The 18,159-nt window shown below is 43.0% G+C and overlaps 2 protein-coding genes across 2 annotated transcripts; one reads left to right on the forward strand and one right to left on the reverse strand.

Moving 5' to 3' along the window:
• Positions 1–1,101: 1,101 nt before the first annotated feature.
• Positions 1,102–11,967, reverse strand: hid1a (HID1 domain containing a). Its single transcript, XM_037089249.1, has 19 exons — positions 11,754–11,967; positions 10,980–11,129; positions 9,191–9,361; positions 8,492–8,608; positions 7,084–7,190; positions 6,881–6,997; positions 5,680–5,887; positions 5,529–5,585; positions 5,300–5,440; positions 5,113–5,203; positions 4,874–5,025; positions 3,670–3,748; positions 3,384–3,548; positions 3,017–3,244; positions 2,605–2,756; positions 2,415–2,501; positions 2,242–2,333; positions 1,881–2,039; positions 1,102–1,795 (listed from the first exon to the last, which is right to left on the reverse strand). Exons 1-19 carry the CDS (start codon positions 11,817–11,819, stop codon positions 1,732–1,734), a joined length of 2,403 nt encoding a protein of 800 aa, XP_036945144.1. The 5' UTR covers positions 11,820–11,967; the 3' UTR covers positions 1,102–1,731.
• A 767-nt stretch (positions 11,968–12,734) lies between these two features.
• LOC119014255 (protein FAM104A) lies at positions 12,735–17,883 on the forward strand. The gene is made up of 3 exons (XM_037089264.1): positions 12,735–13,264; positions 13,489–13,606; positions 15,218–17,883. Exons 1-3 carry the CDS (start codon positions 13,248–13,250, stop codon positions 15,437–15,439), a joined length of 357 nt encoding a protein of 118 aa, XP_036945159.1. The 5' UTR covers positions 12,735–13,247; the 3' UTR covers positions 15,440–17,883.
• Positions 17,884–18,159: the final 276 nt, after the last annotated feature.

Raw genomic sequence — 18,159 nt, forward strand, 5'->3', positions numbered from 1 at the left:
ATTCACCATGTTGTTTTAAAAATGCATTGTATTCCCTCCCCAATGGGTGCTGCCATTCATGTTACAACAGGCTACTGATTCTCAATGAAATGAGGATGATAGATTTGCCCTGATGGAACAAGAGGGAATTCCTGACTTTGCGCTGAGATTTCTAGTAGGAAGTTGAAAATCTTCCAGGTCCGTGTTCAGGGTACCTACTTGTTCACAGGTTGAGTGAAGCTATGAATGAATAAATTGTTTCCATTTTGAATTCTTAAGTTTTTAGAGGCCTTAAGGTGTAAAACTAATAAAAATATCACTCTGAAATGACAATGAGACGAAACAGTCTTGTCTCATGCAGACATGATGCCGATAATGTTCGATTGTAACCTGCAGTTTGAGTTTATTTGCAACCTTCACACTACAACAGCTGCCATTTGAGGCTCAATAACATCCATAGCCATGTTTGTGTGACACAGAAAAAGGTGTCAGCTGGTTTTGCATTGTTGCAGTGTAAATGTTCCTTTTAAAGTCAAAGCTTTCAGCTGACTGAATGCTGGAAAGGGACAAGGAGCCATCTAGTGATCATTGTTTCTATTGCGTTAAACAGAGTGGATAGAGTAGAGACCTCACAGGGCAAATAAAGTTAAATGTAATGTGTGTGTGTGTTTTTTTATTTTTTTTTTTATATATAAATTTCAAATGGATAGCTGTTCAGGCAGATTTCTGGGGAGCAAATGATCTTTTTCTTATTTACATGCTGAAGCTAAGTATGAGGGTATGTAATGTTTGTGATCCAGAGCAGACGTCTGTTTTATTCAACTATATGGTTAGAAGTGATTTAAATCTACAATCAACAAGTCAGTGCAAGTAAAAAGACAGTATTTGGAAAGGTAGACTTTGAAGTTTGCCTCATTTTGACAAAGAAACCAAAAGATGGATAAATTAAAATAGAATAAAGATGTTTGTGGAATTTAAAACCCTCACAAATTTAAGACTGAAATGACTTACTGAATTCAAGATCTGCAAGCCCCTTGTTATAATTAGCTGTGCCTTGAATAATTAATTCAAAAAAGTGTCCACATACAATAACTGTGTTCAGTAACATGACAGACACAGAAGTCACAGATGCATATCAATATATATTTTCAAGATAATTTAAGGAAAATACAATTTTCAACGTCAAGCATCGTTAGCATAGCCAGCCAGGTCGAAAACATACACCTGGCCGTATACATAAAAACATACAATCGGAAGTATCGTCTCCAAAATCCCGTCGAGTTACATTGTCACGCAAACTACAACCATAATGACAGACAACTCAAAAAAGAGTGCAAGTTCACTTTAAAGCATTGCAAGTACGACGAATAAACGTGAAACAACGATATCGTGCCCGCCCCAGATATGTCACAAGCCTCTGTCGGAAGGCACCGTGTCTTCTCTGAAAATCTCAACTCGTCTTTCACTTCAGGAAAATGCCGCAGTCGTCTCAGGTTGCTTTGACTGACATTCTTGAGGTCAAAAGAAATGTACAAACACAGTTGTTTTTTTGTTTTTTTTATGGACAATATTGATAATTCAGTCATCTCCCGTCTAAACCCAGAGGAGTATCTCTACCTCACTAGTCGGTGGTGTAAGCGTTACGATGATGATCACAGAGGCAAGTCAAACACAGTGAGGCTCACTGGGAAACCAGCAGGTACTGAAGGGAAGAGAAACCCTGGAGTTGAGCAGTCCCAATTTCTGTCCCGTCTACATCCTCTGGATCTCAAAAAGGCGGACGTCGGTGTCATACCAGATAGGCGGGTCCACGTTTCTGAAAAGCAGAACAAAAAGTCGGTCTTGAGTCAATGTGGAAAAAGACGACCGTCAACAACTCTCAGCTCTTGTGGCTGACTCACCGCAAATAGACGACACCCCACATGTAGGTGCGAAACCACATGGCGGTGCCGGCGTTGGCCTGATACTTTCTGATGAGGATGGGATGAGGAACTGGCAGCAGGCCCACTAATGTGCCGTGCTGGAGAAACTTGAGGATCTCTGATTCATCTGTCAGACCCCTGCAGTGAAGACATGTGTGAAGACACTTTTAAAAGTCCCATATTATGCTCACTTTCATGTTCATGTTTTTTACACTCAACAAAAATATACAGGCAACACGTTCTGCTCCCATTTTTTTCTGTCTCTTTAATGCCTCTTTTTTTAAATAAAACACACAACCTGTCAAAAACAGAATTTAAAATTTCAGACGTGTTTACGTACTTGTCGATGCAGATCTTCTCCACCTGGGGAACCAGCACTTGTAGAAGTCGCATGATAGTCTGCAGGGGTAGTTTACACTTCCAGGAGAGGACCTGGGACAAGAAAGGGAAATCCAGATCAGTTCCATATGCTGCCAGGTATCTGACATGTATCAAAAAGCTGAAGATACCGACCCAGTCCGGTGTGGGAGCCCAGAACGATGTCGAGGACGCACTTGACAAACGCCTTCTCTCCATTTCTGCTTCAGTGTAGAAAACATCCTGATAAAGAGAAGAAAATACGTTTACTGACATGCATTTGCCTTTAAACACACACATGCACCCTGCCGTGCACGTGCACACACACACATACACACACACTTACTTCATTGTCTCTGCCTGAGTTCGACTCGGTGTCACTGGTCCCGGCGGCTGCACTTTGGTCTGTGGGGACTGTGTGTGGGGAGTCTGTCTTTGGAACTGACACCATGGTGCCGTCCTCTGATACCTGGGACTTCTCCGTTAGTTTATCAATGCCTGCAGGAAACCAGGAAATCAATCATTACCCACAGCACAAGTCCAATGTTATTCTGTGTTTTTAATATTGTCAACACATCCCACTAAAGCCCAGAATAAATTGATCCTATAAAGTGATCCAAACATGTTGATTCTGAATCTTTAAGCAGTCAGTCCTCCTGGCCGGTAACATGAAGAGACAGTCAGAAAATGTTAGGAGTAAGCAGTGACTAATGACTAATGAGCCAGATTAACATCCAATCAGACAGCGGGGTCAGTACCTGGTATAGCGACCAGACTGGTTTTCAGTGTACCGGGCTCTGCTGGGACGGCAGGGTGAGAGCCCTCCATGGACACGGTCTCCTGGGAGCTGGTGCGGGAAATCACATCTGGGGACTTCCTCTTCCTCTGCAAAGCTTTCTGGATGGAAGCAGAATCCGAGGGCATGTTGGCCAACTGGTGGAACACGTTACGTTTGCGGATGATGGCGTACACCAGGTTGCAGTTCCCTGGAGGAGAGAGAGAGGGGCAGATGCATGTGTAAGTTCCTTCTGCCATCTTGATCTTGATAAATGAACCAAAAGAAAAAGGGGAAAGCTTTTTTTCAACACACGCAAAGAATTCTGTCACGGGTCAGATTTCCCTCACCGTCAAACTGGTACTGGATAATATTGTTGAACGCCTCGAGAAGGAAGAACACGAGGTGATGGTTCTGCACCGCAGAGAACAGGAACCAGCTGGTGGAGAAGGCCTCCAGCAGGTGGAGCAGTTTATTGGCTGCCACCATGGACAGGCTCTTCAGGTAGGGAGACACTGCAGAAGAGGAAGAAATAACAAGAGGACGACTGTGAAGTTAAATAAAGGAAAACTATGGCAGGTGTTTTCATTTGAACGGCTGCGAATAAAACGGACAGATGGCACCAGAGCAACTCACCGTTTACAACAATGGTGAGAAGGCAGTCGAACAGAGGCTGGAGACGCTGGTGGCCCGTGGTGATAATCTTGTGAAATACCTGCAAAACAAACACAGTGACAGCTGTGAACATAAACTGTGTTACGGGGGGAGACATAACAAGTGAACGAGGTACGTTGCTAACTCATAGACATCACCGTGAAACTTCCCTGGTCCATAAACTAAATTACCTTTTTCATTACAAGTTTTCTATAAATGAGACAATATCTGATTAAATGTGCTTATTTGCAGACATTTGCAGAAAACACATCTGAACATTGGATTCTGGTTTCATATTGTTCTCATAGTGAAGTTAAAATGCATATAATGTTCTATTATTCATGTTTTTATTCTGTTCTTTAAGTCATAAAAACCCTATTCCGGTCTTTGTCGGAAAGCCATCTCCCGCCTTTAACCGTACGTTAGTGCACTCCAGAAAAGGAGACCACATTACTCCCCATCCCTGCCTCCCTTCACTGGTTGCCTGTCACTTTAAGAATCAATTTTAAGACACTGATCCCCCTTGAGCCTGTATGTAACCTTATATCCTCAGCAGTGTCCTTCCTGTCGATTCCTGTGTCACCCTCTCGTCACAGAAGCTGACCTGGCATTTCAAATAACGGCTCCTCGCTCACAGAACTCGTTGCATTCAATTCAATTCAAACCTTTTATTCAAGCCTCGAAAAATCATTGAGGTTTCCCTCATTTGCAAAGACGTTGAGACGCACACAAATGTGCGGAGTTGAAACATTTCAAAAGAACAATAGCTGGTGAAAACATCAGCACACTGAGGTGAAGTGTTTGAGATCAGTGCCTGAGGAATTCAGGTAAGCAACTCATTGCCCTCTTTAAATGTTAAAATTGCCTCTGTTTGTTGGTTGTGATCAGGATTAAACACAAACCACTGAACGGATTTCCATAAAACTTGGCTGGAGGATGGATGTCAGCCCACAACAGACCCCATTAACTTTTAGTGTGGATCTGGATAAAGGGACAGAGAATAATGCATGGATATTTTAGGTGGCTGGTATCTATGAGTGAGTGCAAAAATCGCTATTGTTAATTAAACTAAAATAAACTCTTTAAAGTGTACTTTTTCTTTCCCCATGGTCTGAAAGAAAAGTTGTTATGGACGCAAAATAGTGCAAAATCTCAAAGATGAACTATTGATGAAGTGACATCTCACCACTATGAGCAGGTCAGCGTGAGTCCCTGTGAACACTGGGATGTCCATAGGCACATGGACGGAGTAAGGCTTATTCAAGCGCACGCCAAAGTTTCTTTCCCCGCTCAGCAGCAGCAAAATGAACACACCGATGTGCATGAGTCCAACACGGGCTGCAGAGGGAAAAACACCTCACAGGTTAATAAACCTTAATGCCTGAAGTTTACTGGCTGCGAGGATAACACCGAGGCGAGACTCACACTGGTCAGCCCTGGCATCATTCAGGTAGTAGAGTATAGGAACCAGAATATCCAGCACATCACTGCTCTTCAGGACAAAAAACAGGAACTTCTGCAGTGGGAACACACACAGAAGGGGATTCTGTTGTAATAAGAGGGCACAGAATCGCAGTGCAAATAAAACTTCGTCATGGTTCTTTGTTCCGACCTTATTGAAGTCACAAAGCTTCCAGAACAGCACCAGCAGCTCCTGGTGGAACTGGATCTTCTTGGTGGAGTTGGGCAGGTAGGTCTGAGTCAGAGGGTTGGTCAGCAGACGAGCCAGGCCCTTCAGCACAAAGTCAAAGTCCTGCCAATGGAGAGACATAAGTGGAGCTTTGGACAAATTTGGAAGAAGAAGAAGATCTTTCCGTATGTTACAAGTGTTTTCGACATACCTCCTCTCTGTGAATCCTTGACAGATAGTTCACAAACAGGTTCTCAGGGCCTGTGGACTGATCACAGACAAGGACACTTATTTGAATGATACTCAACACACGCCCTGCAGTCATCACACTGATATTGTTTTTGGCAGTCCTGGTGTCGTACCTCCTGTTCCTCCATGCTGGACGGGGAGGCGGGGCGGTGGGGAACCCCTCCGTCATGCTCCAGAGTCACGATGAGGATCTGCACAGCCTGCTCCACCAGCTGCTCCCGGTAGTCTGAGAAGAGCAGGTGGTTGTACGGGATGCCGTAGCCCACTGGATCGTAGGCGCACACCACATTCAGCAGGGAGGTGAACAGAGGCAAAGCGTGTCTGGGGACGAAGACATGTGGACCTGCTTAGCTTTGTGAGATTCATAACTGTTTTTACTTGACGACTGCTTCCATCCTACCTACAGAACTACGTCCACCAAAAAAGTACGGGAGGTTATTGTCTTCCCGATCCCTGACGTCTGTACTGAACTTGGAAAAGGACGTTTAATTGCACTTCGTCCTCTGCTTGGAATCACATCACAAAATTGCCTGAATCTTTGGGGCTGGTCTCACTGGTTGCATTTCAAGTGATTTTCAATGAAATATAAGAAAAAACCTTGGCTGTAGATGTTTGATATGTTGATAAATGTTTTATGTTTTCAACTGTATTCATTTGTTTGTTGGTTTGTCAGCAGGCTTACACAAAAACAGCTGATTATATTTCAATGAAACTTGGATGGAGGACGAGTCTCAGCCCAGACTCGACCGTATTAACTTCTTGTGTGGATCCAGATAAAAGGGACGGATCCAAGAATTTTTCTTTAGTATTGCCGGATAGACTGTTTTGTGACATGTTTCTTAATTTCTCAAGGAATGATGATCTTGATGAAAAAAAGAGTGGCTTATGTCTATGAATGGGAATGGGTACAATTTCATGCAGAGCTAAATACAAATCCAGATATGGATGATCCAAATCAAGGCTTGAGGACTTATTTTAAGCATATCAAGACAAAAACATCTCATTCCAAGTACTGGTCAGCGAGATAAATGAGATTATCTCATATTTATCTTTAAATCTAGTCCGACTTGTTTTGAAGTTTCAGTCTTTTACCAAAAGTAGTTCATTTATTTTGTGACCTTCCACAGAGAACAATGGTGCGTCAGATGGTTTACATCCCACTCAGTTATAAAAACCACCAAATGTCTCTACACTCAGTCATCCACGCTGGGATTTCGACTTTCATTTTATCTAATCTGTTTATTTGCATCATTCGCTTCTTGTAACTTGCAGTAAACTTAAAAATCGTTGGATGTCCCAACATCTGCCCATTACCTATTTTCTGTGGAGCAGAAGAAAGTCACCCATGGGTTGAGTACACTGTTGTCCGATGACGGAGGCAGGTACATGGCCTCCGAGAAGCAGGTCAGCAACAACCTCAGCAGCTCCGTCCTACAGAGCAAAGAGAGAAAAAACGTCAGTCCCGCGTAAAAAAAAAGAGACTGGTTTTTCGATACGGATGTCGCCGGCCGACTCACCTGTTCAGGTCATGGATGTAGTTGAGAGGTGGGGACTGTGCAAAGCCCACCCCTGCCTCCCAGATGTACTCACAGCTGTCTATAGACTGCATGCTCTCCACCGAGTCCTGGATGTAGTCACAAATCAAATCAAATCAAATCAAATCAAACATGCAGGATGAGCAATTCTCTGAATGTTTGTTTAATGACATTTAACTATGGGATGACATACATGTTTCACATCACGATTATCCTGTGGAGATCATCCGGATAACCATCAAAATATCAATAAAAGATTCTTAAATATGTTTTCATAAAAACATAAAAAAAAGGATAAAAAAGGATAAAATAAATGTCATTAACCTCATCAGCTGTCATTTTTTTTGTTTGGAATTTGTAGTATATTGACACACATATGAATTAACATAAATTGTGCATCTGTTGTGCCTTCAGCCAGGGTGACAGACTGAGACGACTGAAAATAAACAGTAAACCATTACAGGACTGTAAGTCAGCGAGCAAGGCGGCTACTTCAGGTCATTCCCGTGAGGAGATACGCGGTTATCTCGATTCAAAAAGTGTGTTTTGTCACAATTAGCAATAAAATCTTTGATCATCCCATCCCTGGTCACACTGCAAATACACTTTTTCCAATATATGATGAATGAATATATGTGCACCTTGTTGTCTTTACTTCTGCGCTGCACCTTTTGCGATTACACATCTTATTGTTTACACTGGTTCTATACATTTTTGCTGTTAAACCTTTTTAATGCTATTTACATATATATTTGCGCTACTTGTTTGGTTTTACTTTATTTACTGTGTCGAAGTGTTCTTATAAATAATCAAATTAAATTTGTGTTTTATGTTTTCCTAACTTATCTGGGATCAGGGTTACAGTTAAGCAATATATGAGGATTTGGCAACAAATACTTGGTTAAATAAAATACTACAGCCACAGCACAGAAAATATCTGTATTGTAATGGAGGTCAAGCGACTGAAATCTGTTGTGTTTATTGAAAGATTGCCATCATGGTTAAATGAGAACTGTTGTTAAGAAATGCGATGTGCACTCCCGTCACCACCCTCGCACTCTTCTTCCTGCTTTGCCACGATCAGTAAACATAGTTTGTCTTTAGAAAGACGCGACCTATGGCCCACGAGATCCCCGCAACATGTCAAGTTGCAGCATTCCTTTCTAGATTGCAGAGGACACGGAATTCTTCCTGGTTTCATCATCAGAAAACCTTGACTGACAAGTTTGTTGGACAACAAGAACCAGGAAGGAGGAAACAGTGCTCAAAAAGACATGTTTGACATTTAAGATGATAAACGCAGATCGTTGAATGTCGAATGTGGTAACGTGTCTGCGGTGATTATTATTATTGCGCTGGGCGGTGGTGAAATGACGAGCTAAGCACTCACGGGGCCTCTCTTGTGGCTGTGCACGGTGAAGTCGGGGCAGAAGAGCAGGTCGGCGATGGCCAGCAGCAGCGACTCGGCCAGCGGTCGAGCTCCGTCATCATCGTCGAGCTCATCCGTCTGGAAAGGACGAACACACGCGTTAGACTGTATCCAGAGGACAGAAACATTATTCTCCACCTTTCACTGACAGAACTTATGTAACTGCTTAGAAGGAAATAGTGTTAATGGTCTGGAAGATGGCTCTGTGCAGATAAAATCTCCTTGCAGAATCACATTTCCTGCTCTACGAGGAAAGAGGAAAATACATCTCCCTACAAGTGGAATGAGGAAACCAGTTTCACTGAGAAAAGGATGTGTGCTCCTGAAGAGAAGGCTTCCATTCAGCTGAGAACTTATAAAAATATCATATTTATGTCACTGACAGCTGCAGATAGATCAGATCTTTAGCTGTAAACAACACTGTGTGACAAAGGGACACTGTCAGTTAAAACCTGATAAAGGGACAGTTCACACAAAAAACAAAAATACATTTAGCGCACGTGTTTTCCCCGATACCTGAACTTTGTGTTTTGGCTAATTCAGATGGATGAATAGTTCTGCAAGTTGCAAGCTCTGCAAAAAAGTCAATTTAAGAACAATTAAAGGACATTTCTTTATTGTTTTAGCAGGTTCGTTTTCCTTTCCCCCGTGCTCACTCACCCCAGCCCGGCCAGCACCAGGAACCGTCGACCAGAAGAATCCTCTCCAGTCCTGGTCCTCGAAGATGTAGGGGAGGATGCGGCTCAGGATGCGAGTGCAGTTCAGGATCACCTGCTTCTCCCTCTCTGTGGGGCACCCGGACTCTGCACCCTGCACCAGCTTCTCCACAGCCTGACAACACGGGAAACATCTTAAAATTATTCTCTAATAATGCAGTTTGCCACAACAAAAACAAACAACAATGGTGCGTATTAACTTGCTGTTAGTTCTCAATTGGTCCATTACCAATTATGTTATGTGCCCCATCAGTCGATCAGTTTCTTCTTGATCCTCCAGTTGGATGTTTGAACTGTACTGTGTTTACTGATGTGTGTACAGAGTTTGACACCAGAAGGCTGTTGTTATGTTCATCTGCTGACAGTCCACATTTTCTCTGTGCTTACTGAATTCTAATTTTAGGAAGGTTTTGGCAGTATTTGCGTCATCGCAGATCATTTGGAGGCCAGTCTAGGCACAAACACCAGTACACAAACACCGTGAATGCCCCTTCAGGGTCCACTGTCGGGGCTGTTGGTGAGCGTCTGTGGCCCCAGTTCTTGTGGTGTGTCGCGCGTCGTTAACGCTCAATGGCCCTCGTCTGCAGCTCTTTGGCCGATTGAGGGTGTTGAATCAGCCGCGGAGGCCGTCAGTCAGAGACATCGCTCAGATTGGCTAATAGAATCAGGGCGAGGGAAGATAAGTTTTAAAAAAGGAGAGAATATCCATTATTTCACCCATTCTCTCTTTACCAGTGCCGTTTGCAGACTTTTATCGGACTTAATCTCGACTGGAAGTGGCTGTAATAGAGAGAGTGGCGTCAAAATAGCGCTGTCCCCCTAGTCGTACGGAGAGTTATTTCCTCTCATGCTGGAAGTCTTTGTGGTGTGTTCAAGTGCAGCTTTTTGACCGAGACACAGGCGACGTGACAGTGAGCCTTTTGTGTCTGGGCCCTCACAGTGAAGTAGGGGACATCTTGTTCCAAGCAGTTAAACTGGTGAAATGAGAAATGAGGAATTTTTAATGAGGGAGAAAGAATAGTGGCCATTTTAAGGAGTTTCATGCAGAGATTCTACTTTTTTTCACACTTTCTTTTAAGAAATAAAGTAGAATTTCACCAGTTTTCTGTATTTGATGGGGTTTCTCTCCGCTGCTCGTATTTCTCTATTCCTACGCCATCAGCTGGACACTGATGACTTTATTTCTGGGGAACAAAGATAAAACAGTTTCCCCAGCAAACTGCAGCGTCTCATAAATTATTTTTGAAGTCCGTGTACACTGGCAAGTACACTAGATACCTCCAGGTTGATTTTTATTTAAAAATGAAAGTATTTGGTCTGCGTGAGACGGGGGGGCAGTGTTGTCTGATTTGGGCCTTCAACAAAGACTGCACTTTAAAAATGTATTCATCATCAGCCTGCATCTAAAATAGGTAACAAACTCTCTTTGAATCAGCTCAGCTTCGAGGGCTCTCATCTCCTCCTCTTTATTTAATTAGGCTAAGTACCCCCAGTATGTCTGTTTTGTCTCTGATAGGCGGCTTCAAAACGGAAGCTGGCACCGAGAGACGGGAAGCGAGGGGGAAAGGAAGGAGAGTTGACTCACTTATTCCCACATCTGAGAGCACGAGGCAGCACAGCGCTGACAGACCTAACAAACAGAAATCCTGCAGTGTTTCAAAAAGCAACATTAGTGCACAAATCAGCGTCAAAAAGCGAGGGATCTCAAGTTTGCATCACACAGATGCATGTACCTTGTAGCAGAGGGTCGCTAGATTGGAGGGGGACTCCTCTCGAACGGCTCTTATCTCTGCGGCTGGCACCAGAGCGAAAACATCCTGGACCGTGGTGGTGGTGTCTGCCCAGAACTGGTCCCAGAAGGCATCGTCCGTGGCCTCCACCGGCTGCAAAGAACATGTTTACATTTCACTTTTCTGTACGTCTGAGCCATCTGAGTGAGGTTTGTGAAGCACAATGCTCTGATTTATCCTGCAGCTCATCAGAATATCATGTTGCCTGTTTTCATCATGAGGCACACAGCCTACTCAGACTGTACAGCTCAGCCCAGGCCTGCCCTAATGGCTATGTAAACACAACCTCTACCCCTAACAACAGTGAGGAGGGAGCTGATCTCAGCACGGTCACCTGCCGCAACAGCAACCGTGCTCATTTCCACACTTACGTCATCATTTTTTTTTTTTTTTTGGAGGGGGGGTTAACTACGGCATCGTCAAAATCTAAACATGTCAATCCAGAATAAAGGTCATTTAACCCAATAGCGTGACACATGGGATACATATGGAGGACGGTGTGTGCGGATAGACGTCTTAACATGTCGATCATGCGACATTAAAACAAATTGTGGATTCTAATGCAACAAGAGGGCTGTTTGTATCATCATCATCATCATTTTCGTCATCCGTGTGATCTCCTCTCCTCTGCGCTCCTCTCTTCTCCTCGGTGATGCTCCGAGGCGCTCATCTGCACACCGTCTAATCCTTTATTAAGCTGCACGGAGGCGCATGTACCTGTGTTTTGGTTGTCAGCTGAATCACCGCTTTCCTGAAGTTCAATTTGGAGTCGGTGCTGCCCATCGCGATTATTTCTCTTTAGAATAAACAGGAGCGCCGCCGCCGCTGCTGCTGCTGCCACTGTGAATCCCTGTTAATCTCCGTCCTTCGCTTGAGTCATTGGCGGAGGCGTTTTTTCCCTCCCTCTATTGGCTGGCTGGACCTGCTGCAGGGTGTAACTTCCGGGTTGTGAAGCTGTCAGCGTTTTAGACCGATTGGTTGTTTTTGTTTCAAGTATTTTCATTTCTCTCTCTCTCTCTCTCTCTCTCTCTCTCTTTTTTTTACACAAGGCAGTACATTTCTTTCATTGTCTTTAAGCTGAGAACTGCTCTATGCTACGCTGCTTTTTAAGTGCAATAGTGCTGCATTAATGGTCTGTTGTATTTTAGATTTGTCTGTTGTTAAAAGACACAGTTCGGTGTTTTCAGTCGCAACAGCAGTAATTACATTCAGCCGTCATGTCAAACCGAGCAGTTCCATTGTAAACAGCGACATCTTTTGGGGAATTTAACAATCAGCCAATCATTGATTTTTTTTTAGTTTAGTTTTGTTTCTGATCAAGATAAATTACCGTTTTCACGAACAAACTCAATAATGAACGTCGCATTTCGCTTGATTCAATAAATCATTATAGGTTAATTAACATCTTTCTGTGTGGTGTTATCGCAGGCTACCTTTACGTGCTGCTCGTAAACTCCTATGCCATCCCGCAATAACGTGTTACCGACGAGATTGCTTACGTTATGAGTAACTTCGTGATTACTTCTACCTGAAAAGTAACCATCACTTCAGCTGTCGTGACTATCGCCCTCGCCACTCTTTACTTATCTGACGGTAGGCTACGGAAAACTCTATTCTCTAACTGTCAATGTATCAGTATATTTTCCCACAGCCTCTAAATGCATCAATACCGTCTTTTGCGCAGCCGCAGTAGCATGTAAACACAACTGCCGCGGATGGCTGTGGGTTTCTTGTGACTGCTTTAGCTAGCTAGGTTGAGCTAAAAGAAGTGTAATTTTACCCAAGCTCTTAGCCTGAGATTGTTAGGTTGTTGTCCAAGAAACTCGGCGATTAATCAGCGATGTGTGCCGTGGCCAGCTAATGAAGAGCAGCGGCTGAAAAAAGGGGTTAGCTAGCAGTGACGTTAGCTGCCTTGACAACAAACCTAGCTAGCTTAGCGCTAGCTCGTTAACGCCCGATCTTTATGTGATTTAACAGCTAATTCCGTCAAGTGTCTGTGTAGATAATCAGATAATCCTTTAAGAGCTGCCAAAATGGCCAATAGTATCACACCAATGTTCAACACAATTAGCTAGTAAGACGAGGCTAGTTCGCTAACTCAGGTGATAGGCCATCAGCGACTGTGAGGGAACAAGCTAACAGACGTTGTCCTCCAGCCTGGTCCCAGCAAAATACAAAGGAAGCTCATCGAGACTGATTTAGTGTCATCATATGTTGACTGAAAGCAGGTGAGCAAAATCTGCAGTGCTTACGTAACGCCAAGTGATCAAATATCAATTCGAACAAATAGAGTAACGCCACTGTGACCTTTTGTTATTAGCCACTGGCAGCAGCCATTTAAAAAAAAACTGTGTGGTCATTATCGCTGTTGACACAGTCAGCAGTTGAACATGGGTGTGCATTAAGAATAAACAGGTGATGAGTGTTTTTAAATGTGCTCATGTTCAAACAGGAAGCGGCAGCGCAGTGGTGGTGATGAGGAGAGCGGCCACCTGGTGCCACAAGCCAAAAGACAGAGCAGAGGTCACCCTCTGTCTCCTCAGCCAGGAAGGGATGCCTGGGACTCTGAGGTACAACAATCAAGGAAATGAGACAGTTGCACTGAAGACAGCTGGACATATCTTTGTCTGGCACTAACTTTTCAGTTGCAGCAGTTTTTGTTAGATTGGTGGTTGGGACAGTTTTGTCCAAACTACAAGAATATAGTTTTATTATTTGTAGTCCATGTCCTGCTCATCTTCAGTGTTTATTAATCCCATTTGGTGACCAACATGAAGTCATGCAACCTCTTTTTGTGCATCATGTGCCTGGCCGATTACCAGGTCGGTATTCTACATTTTTCCAATAATCGATATCGGTTATTTTTCCGTCAGATTGCCAGTAAATTAAACTAATTAAAAATGTGCTACTTTGGCTCTGATGCAGCATCCTCTCACACAATGTCCCGCCCTCAACACTATCTGATCACTATCACGGCAACAATTAATAGCCTGAAAACACTGAATAGTCAGAATCTGCAAAGTAATGTAATGTATGAAATGGAAGTAGTGGAGAGGAAGTATAATGTTGCAGACAGCTGTATTCAAGTTAAGTACCCCTACATTGGACTTAAGAACAGTACCACTTGAGTAAATTTGAAATTAGGATTCAGTCTAACACTGGATTTTCTAGATTTTGACACAAAGAGTTTACTTTTCACTGCAAATGAATTTGCTAATATCAGCTCGCAGTCCACTTGAGTTTGAATTATTGATATCGGCCCTGAAAAAGCCATATTGGCTTGGCAGCTTAATATTACCCCATCTCTTTTAACTACTTTACAGTGATACGTCCCCATGGTTACCAGCTGATCTTACCTAATGTGGATCACTTAGGAGATCACCCTCATATCAGGCCCCAACTTCAACACAGGGATTTCATTATGGTCAAGATATTGAATTAATGCAAAAGTTAGTGCTAAATGCTGCGCTAGATCTGTTCCCGGCCATCACCACAAAATTAACTGCACCAGAGTTTGATTCCAAGTTTTCACACCAGCATGAACAAATGGAACGAGATGGGCGAACGCGCTTGATTTCGTTAGAGCAGCTCCAAACAGGTCAGGCGTGAAAAGCACCCCTATGCCTTGGCCACGCTACACAATTTTTTTCTGCTGTGTAATCGGGAGTCATCACAAGTCATGACGCGGACAATCTGAGTTGTTGCTGGTCTGAAAAACAGAAGCCTGTGAGTGAGAGGATGGATAAGAATGCGCCGGCAGCAAGGCTTATGTATTATGTACTGTAAACGTATATATTGGCCTGCTTGTACATGCTTACAAATGCTGAAAAGCTTGTGTTTGTATTCTGTATTCTGCTGCTTCTGAAGCTTCATTCTTCCCGTTTCATTTAAAGCTTACAGAAGGGGAGGAGGGGAAAAAGGGGTGTCGGCTCTCATTGGCTGTAGCTCTTTCATGGCGACTCAACCAGCTATTTAGAATGCTAGATATCCAAGCAGCAAGTCTTGGGACTCTCTGTTAGCTCCTGAATTGAGTCTTTAAACAGTTCACACCTCGCAATCATTGCACACAGGAGCAAGCGCTGTTTTCCCTCTGTTCTGGGGCTTTTATCCGTCCATGTTATTGTGGATTGTGATGTCCATATCCAGCTGGCAGATCGCTCATTTCGACTTCTGCATTTCAGTCATCCAACAGCGAGAGCAGCAGCAGTATCAGTAGTCCGGAACATGCCGCTGGGAGCTGCACCAGTCAGTGTGTTGCGGGCCCCTGCAGTCCCCTCAGCGTTGGCGAGGCCTCAGAGCCGGCCGGTGTTACGAACCCAGTGACCTACCTGCAGATCAACCGCATCCTGAAGCAGGCCCACTTCCAGAGCCTGCAGAGCCGAAGCCACCTCAGAGACACATGACCACAACTGCGCGTCTCTCTGTCGGCCGCCAGAGGACTGAGGCCCTGAGGCACATCGGAGCATCACACGCTGACTCACTTCACTCAGCTCTTCCCACCCATCTCCAGTTACTGTGATATCTCGCAGCTCTGCATATCTGTGGATGGAGACCAGCTCCTGGTCAGGTATCTGGAGGGGGTTCATCATTCAAATAAATCAAAATGATAATCATTTTAGCAATAATAACTGTGTGATCATAGTCAACATTTTATTGTGATCCACTCGAGCTCTGACCAGTGTGGTTAACATGCTCCTCTCACAGCCTTATTGTGACAGTTTGATGATGATGATGATGATGATGATGATGATGATGATGATGATGATGAATCCCTGTGTTTTGTTTTTAAATGTCGTATGAAACCAGTGCTACTGTAGCTGCAGAAAATGGCACCAAACACAATTTTTAGGCCGGTCAGTGTGACTCGTTTAGTCCTGTAGGATACTCTGGTTGTATAATGCTGAATCTGATGTCTGTGTGAGTACATGGACCAGTCTCAGGGAGGATTTGCACTTGTCTTGGACTGCTCATTTGCTTTCATATTCAGACAGGGACTCCTTTACAGGGACATATAGGAGCCATAGGCGTTAACTTGGCCAAGGAGGTTATTTTTTTTTTCTGTTAATAGAGTTTTCACTAGATTTCATTTAGCTGTAGTGGAGAGTCAGTTTTTTTCATGCAGATCACAATTTTTAAAGGATTTCAGAACACATAATTTTCTGTTAATTACTGCACTTAATTCAAATAATGCACATCCCCAGCAGTTGTGAGCACCCTTGCTTTCTAGCTATGTCCACAAGAGTTTCTTTTTATGTGATTGCTAAATTGATTTGTCTCAGCACAACACAACCTGTCTTCGAATGACCGTGATCAGTAATAACACTGTATGGCCAAATGTCACTGACATCAGAATTGAATGTCATTGTTAAAAAACTAGGTCTGCACAAAATGCTCAAATATCATACCACAATTAAAGGAGAAGAGTTTAGTTTTGGAGAAGAAATTCAAACTCAGAATTATAATATTTACAATATAAATGAGGTATTAATACAAACCTAATAACATACCTGAATAAACAAGATGTCCCAAGAACATTGATTGATGCTAGAAAGGTGGCAGGGTCTGCCAGATATAAGCAAAGTCAAACAGTATGAAACTGTTTTGTCCTTTAACGTGAGTTTGTTTATTCAGCTTATTCAGTCATGAAAACTGAGAGTTTGTTTATTAAATGTGTTGATGCAGATGAACATCAATGAGTGAAGATCTTTCTGTTCTGTTTAAAATCTCTTCCCCAAAACTACACGTTGCACCTTTAATTTGACTGATATTTTGATTGTGATATGATTCAAGATTAGTGGGAATGATCCTTTTCGATCTCATAAAAAAAACTATTAAATCACGACAATGTGACAAAAAGACACCTGGAGAAGGAGATTTGTAGGTGAGGACATCTCTGAAGCACTACTTTACTACATCATGATGCTGTTCTGTCGCGTTTCTCAGTTTCTCAGAAAATTGCGCTTCTTACTTCGATTATATTTGAATTAATTGTGCAGTCGTAACACAAGCTGATGTTGCTGAAACCAAAGGAGGCATCCATGCTGTACCACTGTAGAGGGATGGTGCACCTGTGGTGGTCAGCAGTCACCAACATGAAGGATTAAGGATTATAGATGATCACGTCTGGCATGTCTTTCGAAGGAATTTTGAGGATCGATCCAAATTGATTCATATCAAACTCCGTCATGGGATGACAAAACTGACCATGTCGAGATCATGAGAACAACAATTTAGTATTCTTTTATGACATGAGGAATTTAGCGGTTTATGCTTATTTTTGTTTACGGCCGCGGAAATATGTCGTGTTGTGACCACAAGGAGAAAACAAACAGCAGTTGCTCCCGTGAACTTTGCAACCTTCCATAATCTTAGACTTTTTTTTCATATTGTATGGAGGGCTTCGATGTGGCATTTGAGTGTGTAGGAAAACGTAGTTCTTTCCAGAGCAGGAGGGGCGGGGGGGTTTCAGTAGGAACAATAAGACATTCCACTGGCTTTGTTTGCAGTATCACTGGAGCCACTTGCAGACGAGCCTCTCTTGCCGTGCACTACCATTAGATGGTTGCTGTGTGTGCGTGTGTGTGTGCGCGTGCGTTTGTGTCCCTGTGCACTGAACATCCAGGTACAAGCACTGACCGTTACGGCTGTGCGTCTCTCCTTTTTTTTTTTTTTGTCTTAGAGCGGGGTCGGATTCATTGCCTCATCCCAGGAGGAAGCTCAGCTGTTTTTAGTTTCTTTTTTCTTGAAATCATTTTTGAAGATGTGGTTTATTTTTATTTTTTTCTCTCAATGATATCTATTTTTTTGTATTTAGTAATGTACATGACATTAACCCGACACTGATGTTCTTTTTCTTGTAAATACCCCCATTCATTTCAAAAATAAAGATTAATGTTTTTGAACAAAGACGCTCTTCACTCATTTTTCCATTAACCCATTCACGACTAACGACTATGTTTGGCATGTTAAAGCGCACAAAATCAAGTTAAGTCTACTTTACCATTAAGGCACGATAAATATGTGTAATCAGTCCTTTAGATTATTTTAATGTTCAGCCACATGTCTCGACAGTTTTCACTGAAAATTTTACGTTCTACCTCCAAAATCTGCCGGACTTTTCCAT

This window comes from Acanthopagrus latus, chromosome 23 (assembly GCF_904848185.1).
Source record: "Acanthopagrus latus isolate v.2019 chromosome 23, fAcaLat1.1, whole genome shotgun sequence".
NCBI lineage: Eukaryota > Metazoa > Chordata > Actinopteri > Spariformes > Sparidae > Acanthopagrus > Acanthopagrus latus.